General features: G+C 44.0%; 1 protein-coding gene across 43 annotated transcripts in view; it reads right to left on the bottom strand.

The window, feature by feature from the left end:
- SAFB (scaffold attachment factor B) overlaps nt 1-16589 on the bottom strand; it is a 46110-nt gene that overhangs the window by 28565 nt on the left and 956 nt on the right. For all 43 annotated transcript variants that reach the window (XR_013409575.1, XR_013409574.1, XR_013409576.1 and 40 more), the window contains exon 2: nt 14186-14270. Coding sequence is in view for 40 of the 43 variants with exons in the window: in XM_077979375.1 (XP_077835501.1) it covers nt 14186-14270 (85 nt within the window). In the remaining 3 variants the exon portion in view is untranslated. The remainder of the gene's footprint in view (nt 1-14185; nt 14271-16589) is intronic.

Genomic DNA, 16589 nt, shown 5'->3' with positions numbered 1-16589 from the left:
TCTGTCTCAAACCAAACAAAACAAAAAGAAAAAAAAAAAATTGCAGAGGAAGGTTTTTTAAACTTATACATTTCCATCAACAGTGAATTAAAAAGTGCCAATCTCGTGCGCCTGTAGTCCCAGCTACTCGGGAGGCTGAGGCAGGAGAACTGCTTGAACCCCGGAGGCGGAGGCTGCGGTAAGCCGAGATCACGCCATTGCACGCCAGCCTGGGCAACAGGGCGAGACTCTGTCTCAAAAGAAAAAAAAAAAAAAAGAAATGCCAATCTTTCTTGAATCTGTTAAAAATTTGCTGTTTTTCTTCATCTTTGCCAATATGCTAGGTAAGAAAAGGAATACTGTTTTAACACAAATTTATCTCCTGACTACTCAAACTGCTTTGAGTCATTTGCTTTTTGTTGTTGATTACCTGTACTTTTCTAAAAATTTCTGATTTACACCCCCCAACCCCACTATTTAAAACTTCAGCTCTGGCCAGGCATGGTGACTCACGCCTGTAATCCCAGAACTTTGGGAGGCCGAGGTGGGCAGATCACGAGGTCAGGAGTTCAAGACCAGTCTGACCAACATGGTGAAACCCCGTCTTTACAAAAAAATACAAAAATTAGCCAGGCCTGGTGGTGCACGCCTGTAATCCCAGCCACTCGGGAGGCTGAGGTAATCCCTTGAACTGGGAGGTGGAGGTTGCAGTGAGCTGAGATCACACCAATGCACTCCAGCAGGAATAAGAGTGAGGCTCCCTCTTAAAAAAAACTTCGGCTCTATCCCCCATCATTTGAAGTTTATATATAATATGTACAAAACATATTTTCCCAGTTCTTTACCAGTCTTTCAATTTTGTTTACAGGTTTTGAGTACACTTCACTGTTTTTTGTTTTGTTTTTTTTTGGGGGGGGGGGATGGAGTCTAGCTCTGTCATCCAGGCTGGAGTGCAGTGGTGTGATTTCAGCTCACTGCAACCTCTGCCTCCTGGGTTCAAGCAATTCTCCTGCCTCAGCCTTCTGAGTAGCTGGGACTACAGGCACCTGCCACCACACCCAGTTAATTTTTGTATTTTTAGTAGAGAAGGGGTTTCGCCATGTTGGCCAGGCTGGTCTCAAACTCCTGACCTCAGGTGATCCACCCGCCTCAGTCTTCCAAAGTGCTGGGATTACCCTCGTGAGCCACTGCACCTGGCCCATTTCACTCTTATGTGGCCAAAGTTTTTAAAATGTAAATGGTTTGGCTGGGCGCGGTGGCTCACGCCTGTAATCCCAGCACTTTGGGAGGCTGAGGCGGGTGGATCACCAGGGCAGGAGATAGAGACCATCCTGGCTAACATGGTGAAACCTCGTCTCTACTAAAATTCACAAAAAAAAAAAAAAAAAAAAAGCCGGACATGGTGGTGGGCACCTGTAGTCCTACTAGGGAGGCTGAGGCAGAAGAATGGCGTGTACCCGGGAGGCGGAGCTTGCAGTGAGCCGAGATTGCACCACTGCACTCCAGCCTGGGCGACAGAGCAAGACTCCATCTAAAATGGGGGGAAAAAAATAGTAAATGGTTTATACCTTCATGCTTGGATGTCCTCTTCCACACTGAAGGCTAAATAATATACCTGTATTTAGTTCTTTTGAGGTTTTAAACATTTATTCTCTCAGTTTCATGTTGAGTGAGACTATTCTCTCAATAGTTGTCCCATTTGGAAACTGATTTCCCAGCACCACTGACTAAATAGTACTTGACCCCGACACCAATTTGAAATGTTGGCTTCCTCAATATTATATTTGTATTTATGTCTGGGATTACTTGTTTCCATTCTCTTCCACTGATGTTATTCTTGTTCTAGTTTTAGATATGTGGCATTACCATGTTTTTCTAAACAGAAGATACTTGCCGGGCGTGGTGGCTCATGCCTATAATCCCACCACTCTGGGAGGCCGAGGTGGGTGGATCACCTGAGGTCAAGAGAAGAGTTTGAGATCATCCTGGCCAATATGGCAAAACCTACTAAAAATACAAAAAATTAGCCGGGCGTGGTGGCAGACACCTCTAATCCCAGCTTGAGCTGAGGCGAAGAATCGCTTGAACCTGGGAGGTGGAGATTGCAATGAGGCGAGAACACACTATTGCACTCCAGCCTGGGCGACAGAGCAAGACAGACTGTCTTTAAAAAAAAAAAAGGAATAAAGAAAAAAGAAAAAGAAAAGACTAAGTAACTATAAGAAAAAGAAACTAAAGACGATTGGAAGGTATGGCTTAACTCCAAGTTTTTCTTCAAGAGTTTAGTAATTTTAGGCCGGGTGTGGTGGCTCACACCTATAATCTCAACACTTTCGGAGGTCGAGGTGGGCGCGTCACCTGAGGCTAGGAGTTTGAGACCAGCCTGGCCAACATGGTGAAACCCCATCTCTACTAAAAATACAAAAATTAGAAGGACATGGAGGCAGGTGCCTGTAATCCCAGCTACTCGGGGGGTTGAGGCAGGAGAATCACTTGAACCCAAGAGGTGGAGGTTGCAGTGAGATGAGATTGTACCACTGCATTCTAGTGTGGGTGACAGAGAGAGACTCCATCTCAAAATAAATACAATAAAAAGAGTTTAGTAATTTAAAAAAATGTGGAAAACATCAAGAAAGCCTAAGAAAGGCTGCATACTTTCTTAGGTTCCTATTTCTCCTGTCAGCCAACAATGCTAAAAACAGGGAAGTCATTTCCCGCAACTGTCCTTGTGCAACCTCCCAATTTTTCTTACTAATCGATGACTTATAACATTTGCAACAGTTCACAAGGGCAGGCATGCTGGCACCTTCATCCAAACAGCAGTATTAATATGGTCATTTGCTTTTTCATACAAATGATAAAATGAGTAGAGAACAGAAAAATGTAAACGATGATACTAGAAATAACAGAATTGAAGCAAAAATGTAAGTCCTTAGGCATGGCAAAAATGAAATTTCTGGTGTCAAGAATAGGCGAGCTCAAATTAAACTCTTTGACTATCTTCCATGTGAAGAATAAAATCACATGGATGAAATCCATGAAATAGACTCTGGAAGACCACATCTCAAAGGCAAGGCATAACGTAGCATCGTTTCGTGTTTTAGAGCTACTGCCAGCATAGCTTCCTAGCATCCTTATGGAAGGCAGTGCTCAGCTTTTTGAAGAACGTAGGAGAAAAGTCGATCAGCCACACAGCCCTGGGAAAACTACTTCCTGCCAGGCTTCCTTCCCAACGTGAAGAATAGTCTCTTTTCACTTTATTTTCTTTCTTTCTTGTTTTTTTGAGACAGGGTCTGACTCCATCACCAAGGCTGGAGTGCAGTGGTGTGTCTTGGTTCACTGCAGCCGCTGCCTGGCTACTTGGGAGACTGAGACAGGAAAATCATTTGAACCCAGGAGGCGGAGGTTGCGGTGAGCTGAGATTGTGCCACTGCACTCCAGCCTGGGTGACAGAGTCAGACCCTGTCTCAAAGGGGGAAAAAAAAAAAAAAAAAAGTGGACAAGACAATAATTTGTTTATACTAGAAACTATTCTTGTAACTGGATAAATATGTAACATACTGGGGGGAGAAAAAAAGAAAAGTCAAAGACAAAAATCCCAACCCTAATTATTTGTATTGTAATTGAGGCTTAAAATATTCTAATTCCATTCATATTTGTAGAATTACTTCATTTACAAAGATAGGGGACTATCAAACTAATAACAGAATTCAATACATGATGTTTTGGTCAGCTGGCTGGGAAATCCATCCCCATTTTATACCATTATTTCTTTGGCAAAACATGCCTCAAGGTATAAAAAAGTTGGAACTCAACCCAGTGGTCTCTGTAAACATGTTGGGAAGAGATACCAGAGCACTACCACAGAATGATTATATTTGATAAAGTTGATACAATTCTGTGATACATACTTTGGTTTCTGTCCAATTCTATTCCAGATACTAGGAAAAATGTACGTTAACTCATCAGACACTTGCTGCCCTTCATAAGGTGTTTCTCTCTTCCTCAGGAGGGGTACTAGATTTTCATGAAACAGAATCAGGGTTTTCTACTTCTATGACCACTTTTCTCCCAAGCAGTATGTACAGGTACACTGCAGCCAAATCCTTCTTAGAAGACTCCCCCAAAGTAAAAAGTGACTGGAAACATCTAGAGAACACGCAATCTTCAAAATGTTTAATCTTCAATGTATAAAGCACATCCCTGACTGGAATGTTTATTAATCATCACTACTTGAGGAAAGACACTATCCTCCAGAGAAGAAAAACAACATGTCTAAAAAAGTGAATGCAAATAGGAAAAGTATAACTCTCTAGCAAAAACTAAAGAGCCATTGAGCCCCTCGAATCCTTCTACCTCAGCTCTTCACCCTAGTTTGTAGTCTCAGCTATAGGCATGACCGTCGTGGCCTCTATCACCTGCTTGTAGCTCCCTGCCTGGGATTCCGTCTCTTCCGTTCTGTTAAGCTTCTGCCTCAGAGACTGTCTTACCTCATCGCTGACTCTGCTGCCCTGGACTTCTGCTGAGATGCTCCCATAGTACCCAGGGCCACATGTGGGTGGTTCATTACTTTTTGATTTGATTACACAAACACACTTCCCTAATTATGCAAATATACCCATTAAACTTTACTGCAGTAACAGAAGATTCATCCTCCTAAGTACAGGAAGTATAAAGCTATTCATACCTTCCCCTTTCCCCACTTTCCTCGTAAGAGGTTACCAACATTCCCAGGTTGGTGGTGCTTCAGGACATCGTCTTGAGTCTACATACATTGTAAAATACACATGGAAATAAGCTTGTGATGAGATGAAATCTTATTGTTAGTGAGCAATGACAGCAAGTTACAGAAACTACTAACAGGCCATGGACATTTTTATGTACTGTATATTGATCCACCTCCATCTTTGACTCCATGCTATGGCAATTCCCCATGTTAGCTGCCTTCTCAAAAAGGCTGTAGCAGTTTATTGTCTCCAACACCTACACCTTCCCCAATACCCTTGCCAATGTGGGAGAACAGGAACTGTGTAAAAGAAAATTTTTTTGAGACAGAGTTTTCGCTCTTGTTGCCCAGGCTGGAGTGCAGTGGTGTAATCTCGGCTCACCGGAACCTCCGCCTCCCGGGTTCAAGCGATTCTCCTGCCTCAGCCTCCCAAGTAGCTGGGAGTACAGGCACGCGCCACCATGCCCGGCTAATTTTATATTTTTTTGTAGAGATAAGGTTTCTCCATGTTGGCCAGGTTGGTCTCACTTTACCTCAAGTGACCCGCCCACCTCAGCTTCCCAAAGTGCTGGGATTACAGGTGTGAGCCACCGCACCTGGCGGAACTGTGTACATTTTTACCAGTTTGATAGGCAAAAATCTTACGTCATTACAAAATTCGCTTTTCTCCAATTACCAGCAATGGAATCTTTTGGTCTCTAGGCCACGTCTGCTTTTTCATTTATCTGTGAATTGCTTGTGTATAGTCTCTGCTCCTTGTTGACTGAGTTGCCTGTTTTCCTTACTGATTTGTCAGAATATTCAATGCTTTCTGGATTATTAGTCTCTTCTTTATTCTGTGCTATAATATTTTTTTCCCAGACTGCTGCATACCTTATGGATATCTTTTCTTGATAGAGGCTTAAAACTTTTATGTAGCGAAATTTCTCTTTCTTTGTTGTTTCTCAGTTTTATTCTTACTTCAGGTCTTCCTTATTACTATATTATAAAAAGTACTAAACTAGCTGGAATTTTTTTTTTTTTTTTTTTTTTTGAGACGGAGTCTTGCTCTGTTGCCCAGGCTGGAGTGCAGTGGCCGGATCTCAGCTCACTGCAAGCTCCGCCTCCCGGGTTCACGCCATTCTCCTGCCTCAGCCTCCCGAGTAGCTGGGACTACAGGCGCCCGCCACCTCGCCCGGCTAGATTTTTGTAGTTTTTAGTAGAAACGGGGTTTCACCGTGTTAGCCAGGATGGTCTTTTTTTTTTTTTTTTTTGAGACGGAGTCTCGCTCTGTCGCCCAGGCTGGAGTGCAGTGGCCAGATCTCAGCTCACTGCAAGCTCCGCCTCCCGGGTTTACGCCATTCTCCTGCCTCAGCCTCCCGAGTAGCTGAGACTATAGGCGCTCGCCACCACGCCCGGCTAGTTTTTTGTATTTTTTTTTTTTAGTAGAGACGGGGTTTCACCAGGTTAGCCAGGATGGTCTCGATCTCCTGACCTCATGATCCGCCCGTCTCGGCCTCCCAAAGTGCTGGGATTACAGGCTTGAGCCACTGCGCCCGGCCGCCAGGATGGTCTTGATCTCCTGACCTTGTGATCCGCCCGTCTCGGCCTCCCAAAGTGCTGGGATTACAGGCTTGAGCCACCGCGCCCGGCACTAGCTGGAATTTCTATCTTACACAAGAAAAGATAAGATTAGAGCTTTCCCCCACCACCAAATGAACAAACCCTCAAACTTTCTATTGTTCGCAATATCCTATCATCAGAATTGAGGAAATCCCTGTATTTCCCCCCCAGAATTTTAGTTTTTCTTGTGCATTTTCTTTTTAGACTATTATAGAACACATTATTAAATTTTCTTTTAGGTTACTCTGGAGAAAATGGACAATTTTCTGATAAAAAGTCATCACATCTAGGAAAATTTTCTCAAATTAGTCATTTCGCAGGACTTGAAAATTTTCTGTTAGTTGTATTTACTATTTAAGAATGTTATGTACATTTCAATGTCAATCTGGCAACATGCTTAATTCTTTGATTCACTGATGATATAACTGTCACCTCAAAAATCCTGGAGAATCAAGTGATTAATTGTAACCAGCTAGCAAGTATGGCAAACTGTTCATGAGGGCTTTGTCACCTTTCTTAAGTTGTCTTTGGCTTGCTTCGGATTGATTTAATGGTACTTAATTTCATGAGGTACAGTCAGCCTGGTAGATCTCACAAACCAAGCACTGGCCCAGGAGCTGACATCCTAGCAGCAAAAGTACATCCAAGTTCCAAGACCCTGATTTCTAATAGCGCTCCTTAAAAGGGCCCAGGGCACTTGGAAGAAATGGCTGATCCTGGGGATAGGGCAGGAAAAGCATAAGATGAGACTCAAGTACCCTCCCATTCCAGAAGGTAAAAAACCATTCAAAGAATGACATAGACATGTGGAAATGACAGGGAAGCCTGCCGGACAGGGCTTCCAACGGAATGTTTTGCACATTGTAGTAAATAAACATAAAGGCTTTCAACCTATGGAATAAATTAAGTTCACACAGATAAATGAGGGAGAAGGGCAAGCTATTCCTTGTGGCAGTAAACCAAGTAATAAAAAAACAATAACAAAATTAAAAAATCACCATTTGGCAACCACCAGAATAAATGAATGGAGACGAATTGGCGGTTGCTGAAACTAATGGAGGATGAGCAGGATATTTACACAGTCTCAAAGTATCTTCCCCACAAATATAACTATGAAAAGGAAGACAGTAACTTTCCAGTGGAGAAACCTGGCCAATAGCATTTAAAGTCAGTTAACATGGCCAGTAATGGCTCAAACAAACAGCATGTGCCTCTGGATAGCACACTCTAATGACAATATAGGCTGGGCGTGGTGGCTCATGTCTGTAATCCCAACTCTTTGGTAGGCCAAGGTGGGAGGACCGCTTGAGCACAGAAATTCAGGGTTGCAGTGACCTACGACTGCACAACTGCACTCCGGCCTGGGCAACAGGGCAAGATCCAGTTTCAAAACAAAACAAAACAAAAAACAGGAATACAACATGTCTGGTGTATTTCTGACAAGCGTATAACTTGATCCTTATTATGGCGGGGAGAACCCAAAACAATTCAAATAGAAAAACAAGCTACAAAATAAGTGTAAGTGTTCAAGATTAAAAGCTACAAAATAAGTGTAAGTGTTCAAGATTAAAGAAAACTAAGGAAACATGATGACTTGATGCAATGCATGACTGGACATTTTTTGTCTGAGTTACAGAGAACACTATCAGAACAAACTACTGAATCTAAATGAGGACTAAGACGAGATGGCAGTATTATGGCAGTATTGTATCAATGCTAATTCCTTGATCTGGACATCTACAGTTAGGTAATATCCTTGGCTTTACCGCAGTATGTAGGGCAAAGGGGCATATGCGCCTTGCAACTTGCCAAGCGGCATAGTAAAAATATACATACAGGGAGAGAAAAGGATAAGGCAAATGTAGTCAGATGGCAACATTTGGGGACTCTGGGTAAAGGGTTTATGGGAATTCCTTGCATTATTCTTGCAACTTAATTAAGTGTGAAATTGCCAGAATGAACAAAAACGAAACAAAACAAGCCAGCAGCACAGGACTGGGTAATACTTAACCAAGCAAACAGGCCAACTTTGCATCTCCAGTTACAAAACATTCTCAAACACCATAAAACATCCTATTAATTTGTACTTTGTGATAATGTCACTACAAATAAATTCAGTTTCCTGGTAATTATTTTATTTTTTTGAGACAGGGTCTTGCCCTGTTACCAAGGTTGGAGAGCAATCACAGCCCAATCATGGTTCACTGCAACCTCAAATTCCTGGACTCAAGCGATCCTCCAACCTCAGTCTCATGAGTAGCTGGGACTACAGGTGCACGCCATCACACCTGACTAATTTTTCTAATTTTCTGTAGAGATGGGGTCTCACTATGTCACCCAGGTTGCTCTCCAACTCCTGGGCTCAAGTGATCCTTCCGCTTCGGCGTCCCAAACTGTTGGGCTTACAGACGAGAGCCATCTCGCAAAGCCCCTAATAATTATTTCAAGAGTCTGCTAAACACATCAGTTGTGGAGGGGTACTGAGATTACTTGAGATACGCTTTCTGTAATTTTAAAGCATTTTGAATTCATACATTACAGCGGTTACTCTATTTTCAGTTAAAATCTTGATAAAACCTACCGATAGGTTTATCATAGTTGAAAGTAGTTGAAAATAATTAAGAAAACTTATAGACCTGCCTTATTAGATATCAAAATGTACTGTAAATTTCTAGAATAAAACTGATTACAAGAAGCAAAACAAAACAACAAATGAGACACAAAAGAGCTAGTATTGCTAGTATTTTACATGAAGTTCTAGAACGGATAAAACTAATAGTGAAAGTAATCACAACAGCGACTTTTATTTTTGCAGGGGAGGGGAGATGCACTGGGAGGGGCAGAAGTGATCTTTCTGATGACAAATGTTTCTTTTCTTTTTTCTTTGAGACAGAGTCTTGCACTGTTGCCCAGGCTGGAGTAAACTGGCATAATCTCAACTCACTGCAACATCGGCCTCCCAGGCTCAAGCGATTCTCCTGCCTCAGTCTCCCAGTAACTGGGATTACAGGCACCCGCCACCATGCCCAGCTAATTTTTGTATTTTTAGTAGAAACGGGATTTCACCATGTTGGCCAGGCTGGTCTTGAACTCCTGACCTCAGGTGATCTGCCCACCTCAGCCTCCCAAAGTGCTGGGATTACAGGTGTAAGCCACTGCACCCAGGCTAAATGTTTCATATTTTGATCCCTACTACCTCACACCACATGCAAAATACATTCTAAATGAATTAAACCTCCAAATGTAAAACGTAAAAATAAAACCATAAATCTTATTCTCTCTATATATAACATAGTATAATATATATATATTTTAGACTGAGTTTCACTCGTTGCCCAGGCTGGAGTGCAACAGCGTGATCGCGACTCACTGCAACCTCTGCCTCCTGGGTTCAGGTGATTGTCCTGCCTCAGCCTCCCAAGTAGCTAGGATTACAGGTGCCGGCCACCACACCCAGACAATTTTTTTATTTTTAGTAGAGACAGGGTTTCACCATGTTGACCAGGCTGGTGCTGAACTCCTGACCTCAGGTGACCCACCCGCCTTGGCCTCCCAAAGTGCTGGGATTACAGGCATGAGCCACCGCACCTGGCCTTAGAGTCCTATTTTTTATAATTTAAAAGCAAAGAAGTCCTTTTAAAGCACAACATAAAATCTAGAAGCCTAGTGATCAAAATACCACAAGTCGAATCAAATGACAGATTAAAACAATAGGAACATTTTATATAGAGTCCTTTTAACTCAATAAGACAAACAACCCAGCACAGAAATCGGCAAAGGGCATGAAAAGGCCATTCAGACAACACAAATGTCCAATTATCAGAAGCAGAAGCAGTATAATCTGTGAAGAAATGCAAATGAAAGTCTCACCTGCAGAAAAATGCAGATAAATACAATGAAATACTTTTCTTCTATTTAACAGGCAAACAAGGTAAGTTTGATGTTGAGTTGAGTGAAATAGGCACTCTCATCCACTGTTGGGACAGTTTTTTGTTTTTTTGTTTTTTTTTTTTTGAGACAGCCTCACTCTGTCGCCCAGGCTCTCGGCTCAATGCAACCTCAGCCTCCCAGGTTCAAGCTATCCTCTTGCCTTAGCCACCTGAGTAGCTGGGATTATAGGCGCCCACCACCACACCTGGCGAATTTCTGTATTTTTAGTAGAGACGGGGTTTCACCATGTTGGCCAGGCTGATCTTTTGATCCGCCCACCTCAGCCTTCCAAAGTGCTGGGATTACAGGCGTGAGCCACTGAGCTTGGCTGGGACAGCTATTTGTAAACTAGCTATGTGAAAATAAAAGGCCATATCCTTGGACTCTAGAATTTTCCTTTCACTGAGTTATCAAAAATTGTATTACTTTGACCACACAAAGCTATTTATCTCTGGTTTGTGCAAACACTGAACATTGGAAGTACCAAGTGCTAACTGGAAACAAAGATCTCCAAACGTCTAGTAATAAAAAGACTGATGGGCTAAATTGCCTTATATTTACTCATACAGAAGATTATTAGCCTGTTACAGCAGGCTATTATGAGATTTTGTACAGCAAGATCAGGGGTTTTTTAATGAGAAAAATATATGCATACAGGTGTGTGTATATACCCTTATCTTTACTTTTTTCCTTTCTCACTCTGTGCCCAAGCTGGAGCGTAGAAGCACACTCACAATTCACTGCAGCCTTGACTTCTTGGGCTTAAGCAATCCTCCCACCTTGGCCTCCCTAGCAGCTAGGACTACAGGTGTGTGCCACCATGCCCGGCTCACTGACTTTTAATTTTTTGTTTTTCTAGACACAGGGTCTTGCTCTGTAACCCAGACCTAAGTTTACTTTTAAACATTATACATACACAAAGTCTGGAGAAGTATGCTTAACTTTTAGTAGTGGGCTGTTCCCTGACTGTGAAGAAACTTCTGCTTTTTACTCCCATGCATGTATTTTAAAACCTGGCGGGCACAGTGGCTCACACCTGAAATCTAAACGCTTTAGGGGACTGAGGTGAAAGCACTGCTTGAGCCCAGGAGTTAAAGGCTGCAGTGAACCATGACTGCGCCACTACACTCCATCTGAGGGACAGAGTGAGAACCCATCTCAAAAACAAAACAAAAAGAGCAACAAAAGCCTGTAGTACAAGTACTTGCGTTTATCAGAAGAAAAAGGAAAACAAAAGAGATCCACAGGCTCTATTTTTTCCTATTACGATTTCTTTCCTCATTGATTTTCTCGGACTCTTTCCCTTGGCAGAAGTTTACTTGAGTAAAGGCAAAAACATGCAATATATCATGAGCCACAGAAGTGACTTCGTTCTGCTGTTCTCCAGCGCTTACCCCAAACACTGTGGCTGACACTGGGGCCCGCCTCTCAGATATTTAAACTCAATACTTCACCACCAAGTATTAGTTATGATCCCATTTAGTTTTGGGCCCTAAGAACCAGGCCTTCAATTACAGGTTGGGCATCCCTATCTGAAACTCTGAAATCTTCTGAGCACTGACGTATCGCCACAAATAGCAAATTCCACACCTGATGTGCGGTGGGTTGCAGTCAAAACGTTAGCGAAAGCTTTGTTTCATGCACAAAATTATAAAAAATGTGGTATAAAATTATCTTCTAGTATAGAAGAAACAAATTTTTTGTTTAGATTTGGGTCCCAATCCCAAGATTATCTCATTATGCGTATGAAAATACTGAACAAAATCCAAAAAACGAAACCCTTCTGGTCACAAGCATTTCAGATAGGGAAAACTCTACATGAACCAAGAGAACATTCGGTCCACAAGCCCAACTTCAGCTGATTCTTTTTTTTGTGGGGATGAAGTCTTGCTGTCCCCCAGGCTGGAGTGCACTGGCATGATCTGGGCTCACTGCAACCTCCGCCTCCCGGGTTCAAGCAATTCTCCTGCCTCAGCCTCCCGAGTAGCTGGGGTAAATTACAGGTGCCCGCCACCATGCCCGGCTAATTTTTATATTTTTAGTAGAGACGAGGTTTCATCATGTTGGCCAGGCTGGTCTCGAACTCCTGATCTCAGGTGATCAGCCCGCCTCAGCCTCAGTGCTGGGATTACAGGCGTGAGCCATGGCGCCCTACCTTGGCTGATTCTTAAGCCATTAGTTGAGTGTTACCAAGTTAAACCATTGCAGGGGAAAGAAACATAAACAAGAGGCCGGGCGCGGTGGCTCAAGCCTGTAATCCCAGCACTTTGGGAGGCCGAGACGGGCGGATCACTAGGTCAGGAGATCGAGACCATCCTGGCTAACACGGTGAAACCCTGTCTCTACTAAAAAATACAAAAAACTAGCCGGGCGAGGTGGCGGGCGCCTGTATTCCCAGCTACTCAGGAGGCTGAGACAGGAGAATGGCCCGAACCCGGGAGGCGGAGCTTGCAGTGAGCTGAGATCCGGCCACTGCACTCCAGCCTGGGCGACAGAGCGAGACTCCGTCTCAAAAAAAAAAAAGAAACATAAACAAGATACAGCCCTAGTCCTCAACAATCTGGTCTTGACAGAAGGCAAGATGACATAGATATTAAACCAAGGTATAAGGAACTATGCCACGGGAAGACAGAGGACCCAAGGAGACGAGCTGCTATTGGTGGGATGGATCAGTTGTCTTTTGAGAAACTAGGTCTCTAAGGCAGACAGATGGGGAAGGGTGGGCAGAGCGACGACGTCACAGAGAACCAGGAGAGTAAATCATTTGTTTGGGGCCTGACACACAAACAAAGCACAGTGTGGGGGATGGGCGAGAGAGATGTGGGTAAGATGGTGAGAGTCATGTCATGTGAAATGTAACTTTTACTGTATAAGCAGTTTTTAAAAGAAATGTTAAAGTGACAGTTCTGTTTGAGCCACGTGATATTTAAAAGGAATGTTATTTTCTACAAGTCCAAGCAATAGGAGGCTTGGGCAGTCCTAAATACTTCGTGGACTCCAGGTTGGAGTTCAGTGGTGCCATAACAGCTCAGTGCAGCCTTGAACTCCTGGGTTCAAATGATCCTCCCGCCTCAGCCTCCCAAGTAGCTAGGAAAACAGGCGTGTCTTGATGCCTAGTTACTTTTTTTTGGCGGTGGATAGAGGCAGGCCAGGCTAGTCTCAAACTCCTAGATTGAAACTATTCTCCTGCCTTGGGTTCCCAAAGTGTTGGGATTACAGGTGTGAGCCACTGTGCCCAGCATTTTTTTTTTTTTTTTTAAAGAGACTGGGTCTTGCTCTGTCACCCAGGCTGGAGTGCAGTGGTGCAATCATAGGTCACTGCAGGCTTGAGCTCCTGGGCTCAAGTGAACCCCCTCCTGAAACTCCCAAGTACCTGGGACCACAGGTGCATGCCATCATGCCTGGTTAATTTCTTTTTGGTGGAGATGGGGGTCTCCCTGTGTTGCCCAAGTTGATCTCAACCTCCTGGGGGTCAGGTAATCCTCCCGGCTCAGCCTCCCAAGCAGCTGGGACCACAGATGCATGCCACCACACCTGGCCTTTTAAAAGTTTTTTTTTGTAGAGTTGGGTTTTGCTATGTTGCCCAGGCTGGTCTTGAACTCCCAGGCTCATGTGATCCTCCTACCACAGCCCCGAGTTGCCTGGGATTACAGGCACACACCACTGTGACTGACTCCTGAAAGACTCCTTACTTAAGAACTGCTGACAATCTACAGAGAAAAATGAATAAAGGGCAAATACTCCTTCCATCCTGTTGGAATTCCCAGACACCAAGGAAACAAAATACAGTAGAGAGATCTTTAAAGAAAATGCAAAGCTTCGCTGAAGGCTCCCAGTTCAGAGTGGTTCACAAGGCCAATGCACAGACAAGTACATGAGGCACATTAGCAATGAATTTGTTTTGAAGAAAGCACTTAACATGAAACTTGCTTATGAAATCCTCCATACCTTTGCTGGACCTCTTCGATGTTTTCTTGTTTCCATCGGAGGTAATTTCAATTTCGTCAGGATTACCACCTTCATCTTCAATTGCCTAAAAAGAAGGGAAAAGTAAAGTTGATCCAAAAAGCCAGCACACACACTGCTTTCAGAGAGCCTTCAGGTGACAAGGAAACTGTATTTTTAAGATCAAAAAGCTGCTGCTGCCCTCACCGCCCAGGGCCTGTGGCCCATCCACTCATCTGTTATCTTGCTCTACACTGGAGACCGACTGACGCCACCAGTTCTTAGCTGGGTGGTCCCAGGAGGGTTTACTTAGGTGCTCAGTTTTTGCTTCTTCCTCCGTAACATGCGGCTAATAATAATATAGTACTTACCCTGGAAGACTGTTGTGAGGGTTCTATTAGCCATGAAAAGGAAGCACTCAACAAACAGTAGGCTTATCTGGTTCATCTTCTTCCTAAGCCCAGAAGAACTCAAAAAGGGAAAGGCACACTCTCCAATTTCTTCTGACTTTACTCACAAAATACTCTTTAACCCTCCAGGGACTCCCTCCACGCCGTGCCTGTACTCAGTACTGTGTGGATGGAATACTAACACTCACTGGTTGGGATCCTACTGTGTGTTACACACGAGACCAGTCATGACATGCATGACCTTATCCGATCCCCATCATGTACATTCACGACTGACTCCAATACCTCATTCTCAACCACTACGTGATTGTGCCTCATCAGATATTAACAATTTCTTGGCACGCCCAGCCTCCCACCCCAGGACTCTGTCATTCACTTCAACAATGCCCATCCTCAGCACAGTGCCTGGCATCAACTAAGCCATCAGTACAGAACACGTCAATCATGATGACATTGCTAGAAACTTAGCTTCAGGTTAAGTTTTACTGGTAACTTTTCCAGTCTTTACTCTCCTGTCCCATGAGCACAAGTTTTGTTCACATCATTTCATGTACTGTTTTATTTGCAGAGATTTGGAACCCTCGAAGTTTCCCAGGTGGGTAAGTCTGAATTGAGATAGGGCCTGGGGATTCCACAACTCATCTTTACCAGCAGCAACAAAAATCTCTCCTCTCAGAAGCCAGAAAAGGGACTGAAGTTCTTTCCTGGGATTAAGGAAAAGTACAATCACCAAGTCCCTCATCCTTTTCCCAGGGACAGGCAATTCTGAAACACCACTAGGAAAAAAGAAGCAATGCCCTAGGCAGGTGTTTCATTTCCCCCTTTTGCTCTTTTGCCCTTCCTGGAAAAATAAACCAAGAAAGGGACAACAACAGGATGACAGAAACGGGAAGAGAACGAGATCAGAAAACTCCAGACTGGCTTGGGTGAGTAGCAGACAGGGATATGGGCTGGCAGTATTCGTGTTTTGGGACTACATCTTGAAGAAAATGAAAAGGAGAAGGAAGAAGGAACAAATCTGTGCTCTCAGAGATGACAGTGAGTGATGGGAAATCTCAGTCACCAGCTTGACAGGAAGGTTCAGTGCCATCACAACAGCTTTTCAGGCCTATGGACCGTCCGGGGAGAAAAAAAGGATAAAGCCTCTTAATTTGGCTTAGCTGATGGGAGGCCGCCAATCTCCACTGTCTGCGTTTTCTCTGGGTAAATATGTAGATCAATGAACTTCCTGCCTTGTCTGAGTAAAGAGAGAATCCACAGTGAAAAGAAACCGAAGTTTGAGCTTTTAAAAGGCCCATGTGACTCTGGCCAAGACAACTATCCACTCGAGCCCAGGGTTTCTCATCAGGAAAAAAAAAAAAAAATCTCTACTTCTCATCACCAATTAATAATAAAGCCCTGCGATCTCCGTAGTTCCGGAGCCAGGATGGTGGAATGTCGTCACCCGCCCCACTGCCTGCAGGGCCTGGGAGGGTGGGCGGCCAGGCGGAGCGACTACAGGGGAGAGAGGTCCCAGAGTAGCCAGGTGGAAGAAATGCAGAGAAAGAAACCGACAGGAATAAGGAAACCGCAGGCGGCTAACCTTTACTTGACTCTCTGCTTTTCCAAGGGATCCCTCTGAATCCCCCAAGGTAGGCGTTAGGGCCCCCGATCTGCAAATGAGGACTCGTGGTGGCACAGAGAGGAGAAGGGAATCGTGATGGCAACCACACACCGGAGTGTTTACATGCGCCAGGCAGCACGCCAAGCCTGCTCCACGCAACCTTATTTAATCCCCAAACCAAAGTCCTATTGCTTTTTTTCTTCTTACAGAGAGAGAGAAAAAAATAAATAAATAAAATAAAAAGGACTCAGAAGGGGTTCAAGGTCTTCTATGCCCAAGATCAGGCCACGGAGAGCTGGCAGGGTTCCCGAGTCCAGAGAGACTGATGGACCAGGGGAAGCCCAGGCTCTGCCCGCCTCCCGGGCAGTTCTGAGGCTGGTTTTAAAGTCCACCC

Source organism: Macaca mulatta, chromosome 19 (genome assembly GCF_049350105.2).
Source record: "Macaca mulatta isolate MMU2019108-1 chromosome 19, T2T-MMU8v2.0, whole genome shotgun sequence".
NCBI lineage: Eukaryota > Metazoa > Chordata > Mammalia > Primates > Cercopithecidae > Macaca > Macaca mulatta.
Note: the sequence above shows the minus strand (reverse complement) of the source record. Positions and strands in the feature narration are given on the sequence as shown.